The 4,332-nt window shown below is 43.3% G+C and overlaps 1 protein-coding gene across 6 annotated transcripts in view; it reads left to right on the top strand.

The window, feature by feature from the left end:
* Adcy10 (adenylate cyclase 10) overlaps window positions 1-4,332 on the top strand; it is an 82,902-nt gene that overhangs the window by 54,986 nt on the left and 23,584 nt on the right. For all 6 annotated transcript variants that reach the window (XM_031388028.1, XM_031388037.1, XM_031388003.1 and 3 more), the window contains 2 exons: window positions 971-1,096; window positions 3,784-4,062. In XM_031388028.1, coding sequence (XP_031243888.1) covers window positions 971-1,096; window positions 3,784-4,062 — 405 coding nt within the window. The remainder of the gene's footprint in view (window positions 1-970; window positions 1,097-3,783; window positions 4,063-4,332) is intronic.

Raw genomic sequence — 4,332 nt, forward strand, 5'->3', positions numbered from 1 at the left:
CCTGGAATTTACTCTGTAGATCAGGCTGTCCACAAACTCAGAAATATTCCTGTCTCTGCCTCCCAAGTACTGGGATTAAAGGCGTGTGCCACCACTGCCTGGCTCAGCCTGCTTTCTTACAGAACCCAGGACCACCAGCCCAGGGATGGCACCACTCACCACAGGCTGGGGCCCCCGCCCCCCGCATTGATCACTAATTGAGAAAATGCCTGACAGCTGGATCTCATGGAGGAATTCTCTCAACTGAGGCTGCTTCCTCTCTGATGGCTCTAGTTTGTGTCAAGTTGACATGAAACCAGCTAGGACAGTCTCTAATAAATTAATTACAAATAATCAGTAAATGTTGGTATGAACTGTCTAGTACTTACCACGTGAGCTCCCTGATGAGTCACTTACTTCTTTGCTGTCTTTGAGTGCATGATTTACCTATCCCTTCAGGAGATGAGGAACTTGACTATACTATTCACCTCTAGCTTTGTACTTCACCTACCAAGTGTTATATGAATGACTTAAGGGATAAACATTTTGAGTATGGGTAGACCACCTTACTAGGCATGTTTATTCTCAAACCTCACGATTTTAAATCTCCCTCTGGTTATTGCCATGTCCAAATAAGCTCAGTGGGAATATGAATGAGCACATAGCTCTATATTCCTTTAGGTAACAGGTTAGAGTCTAGGCTTACTGTGAACCTAGTATTCTAAAATTAAAAGTACTATAGAAACATCAATAGTACCATTTTTTTTTTTCTTTTGGAGGGTGAGAAAGGAACATAAAGTAATTTTGAGTTACTTTAGAGGTCCAGGTATGAGTGTTATTTAAAATAAGATGTTCTAGAACATTTGGTGAACCAACATGTCTCTGCTTAGTCTTTCTCAGCTGAGTCCCTTCTCAAAGTTCTCAGGGAAATAGGACTTTTCGAAGACAGGCTGTTGATCTTAACTTCCCCTGCCTCTTGCCTCCCCATCAGAGCATTCTGTCAAGCCAACAGAAGACATGCATTTCTATACTTCCATGCCTGAGGGACGGAAAGAAGTCTGTTACCTTGCGAGTGGTGTCAGACTAAAGAATTTGTCACCTCCAGCTTCGCTAAAAGGTAAAGAACATTGAAGATGCATTCACTTTCCAGTAGGTTTTACTTTGGCCTCTTTTTAGGATGGCTGTCTTAAAAAAAAAAAAAAAAGTTAACAAAGTCCCTTGAGTACTTGTTTTGTGTTCTCCCATGCAGGAGGCAGGTCACACGGTGGGCTTGGTTTATTTTCCCCCCTCTGGTTAGGAGCCTCCTTCCCTCTGTACATACTCTGAGTTGAACAAATGCTTACTGGAATGCATGAAAGAGCGTAGTGTGAAGCGTCTGGAGGTGGCTCGGTTGGTAAGTTGCTTGTATAGGCTTGAGGAAGGACCCGAGGTCAAGCTCTAGAGTTCCCTTAAAAACAAAAAAAGCCAGACATGGTGGTGAAACATATTTTTAGTCCTAGCACCAAGGAGGTAAAGATAGGATGCTCTCTGAGACTTAGGTTAATCAGATCAGTGGAATTTGGAGAGTATAAGATTCTGTGGGGGGAAAAAAAAAACCTGTGTAAGTTACTTTTCTATCATCATGACAAAAACAACATGGTCAAGGCAAATCATAAAAGAAAACATTTAATCCTGGGCTCATATTTGTAGAGGGTTAAAGCCCAAGGACCATCAATGGTGGAGAACATGGCAGCAGGCAGGCATGACATGGCATTGGAGCAATAGCCAACCGCATATGTCCTTATTCTGAAGTGGATAGAGGGCTGACTGGGAATGACATGGGCTTTTGAAATCCCAAAGCCTGCCTTCAATGACATACCTCCTCCATCAAGGCCACGCCTCCTACTCCTTCCCAAACAGTTCCACCAACTGGAGATTAGCATGACCCTATGAAGGGGGGCATTCTCATTCAAATCACCACAGATCCTATCTCAAAAACTTATCTCAAAGACAGCTGGATGTGGTGGTGCATACCTTTAATGCCATAATTTGGAAGACAGAGGTCAAGGATCTCTGTGACTTTGAGGTCACTCTGGTCTATGTGAGTTCCAGGAAAGCCAACACTACACAGAGAAACTCTGTCTCAAAAAGGGGGTAGGGGAGGACTAAAGAGATAACTTATAGATTAAGAGTGATTACTGAGCTTCCAGAAGACCCAAGTTCAATGGTACCCACATTGAGTAGTTCATAAATGCCTGTAACTCTAGTTTCAGTAGACCTTACCCTTTTCTGGCTTCTGCGGGCCTCTGTGTGCATGTTGGCAACTACATATACGTAAATAAAATGACAGATCTTTAAAAATAAATAAGGTGAAGAATGATTGAGGAAGACTTTCAGTGTAGACTCTGGCTTGTAAGTGCACACACATAAACAAGCATGTGTGCATTCATGTGCATACACAAACATGTGTACACACATATATACATATACAAAGTGTCATACCTTGTCCATTAAGCTGAAACCAATCATAATGAAGAAAAATCTAACATCTAACACTGAGACAGAGACATTTTCTGACATCAAAGTTCATGAGAAAGGTATGACAAAGAGCAAGCTCATAGCTGAAATGTATTGCTCGACTCAATGACGATGACTTTGAATAATCAGTTTTGTAGCCTGCATGCAGCTCCAATATGTCATCCAGAAATAATATTAAAGGCTTGGGAGAATGGCCCAGGAACGCTTGGTGTCTCTATTATGTTTCATTCTCTGAGCCCCTAAAGCGTGGAGGTATCCTATCTGACTTTCAACTTCTGCCTGCCTGTGTTCTGTGGACAAGTAGAGAAATGCAAATTTTGTCTCTGATGGATATAAAATGACCAGGAAGGGGGCTGGAAAGAGGATTCAATGATTGAGAGTGCTTCCTTCTTTTGCAAAGAAAGTGGGTTACGTTTCCAGGACCCACACTTACAGCCCCTGTAACTCCAGTTCCTGTGGGTCTGATGCTGTCTTCTGGCTTCCAATGCATGCAGTGCAAATGTACTGACACAGGTTCACACACATAAATAAATAAACAAATCCTTTTTTTTAAATGCCCAAGAAGGGCCTAGGGTTGTAGTAAGTTATCCAGGATGCTTGGGGCCCAGGATGCTTCAGACCTCAGATCACACACACACACACACACACACACACACACACACACTCATGCGCACACACATGCACACCGAAAACAGAAGTTCAGGTACACATGAACCGTGAAACCCAAGCGGCCGTGCCCTGTGGTGGAACAGACATGGGCCTACATAGTTGAAGAGTTGGGATTGGTGCTCTGGGCTCTCTGACACAATGCAATAGAGATAATAATGTGTGTCATGGGAATAAATGAATGTCTTGAACAGATAGAGAACTTGCGCTTCCTACTGAGCAGGTCTAGGGAGAAGTAGTACCAGTGGAGACACACGGGGAGCTAGAAAAGTCTTCAAAGCAAAGGAGTGGGACACCGACTGCTGTGACCTCCTGTGACTTGATCCTCACACATCTTTGTCACTCAACCATAGTTATATGGTTTAACACTAAACCATAATATCCTCAGATCTGTCTTATTCATGCCATATATATTAGATCACGGAAACTGCACCTTGACTATCCTCAGCAGGAGGGGTATTTATAAATTGAGTATTAAGCAACTATTTCTTTTGGGTTGGCTTGGCTTGGCTAGGTTTCCACAAACAAGGATTGTAGCTCAGGATAGTTGTCTACCTCTAGAATGCATCTATCTGATAATGGTAGGTAACTCGTGTCCCGTGTATGGCTTTCCATCTGCAGAAATCTCTCTGGTCCAGCTGGACAGCATGAGTCTTTCCCATCAGATGCTGGTGAGGTGCGCTGCCATCATTGGCTTAACCTTCACCACGGAGCTGTTGTTTGAGATTCTTCCCTGCTGGAACATGAAGATGATGATCAAGGCCCTGGCCACCCTGGTGGAATCAAACGTTTTTGATTGCTTCCGGAGTAGCAAGGAACTTCAACTCGCCTTAAAAAAAAATGTGACCACATTTGAGGTTCATTATCGCTCTTTGGCCCTGAAGTTCAAGGAAGGGTTAAGTGAGTAGCACCTGAAGGGGGTGAAAAGTCTGCGTTTTCCCCTTGGTTAGAGAAATATCTAGATTGAAGGGCTGAGGGGACTGGAGATATAGTCAGAAGGATGGTGTCCTAGCTTAGCATGCACAACGCCCTGGGTTCAATACCTGGTAACCACAAAAATTAAAACAAAACAAAAACAACCCACCAGAAATTAAGAACTAGGAGGCTAGAGAGATGGCTCAGTGGTTAAGAACACTGACTGCTCTTCCAGAGGTCCTGAGTTCAATTCCC

This window comes from Mastomys coucha, unplaced genomic scaffold, assembly GCF_008632895.1.
Source record: "Mastomys coucha isolate ucsf_1 unplaced genomic scaffold, UCSF_Mcou_1 pScaffold1, whole genome shotgun sequence".
Lineage (NCBI taxonomy): Eukaryota > Metazoa > Chordata > Mammalia > Rodentia > Muridae > Mastomys > Mastomys coucha.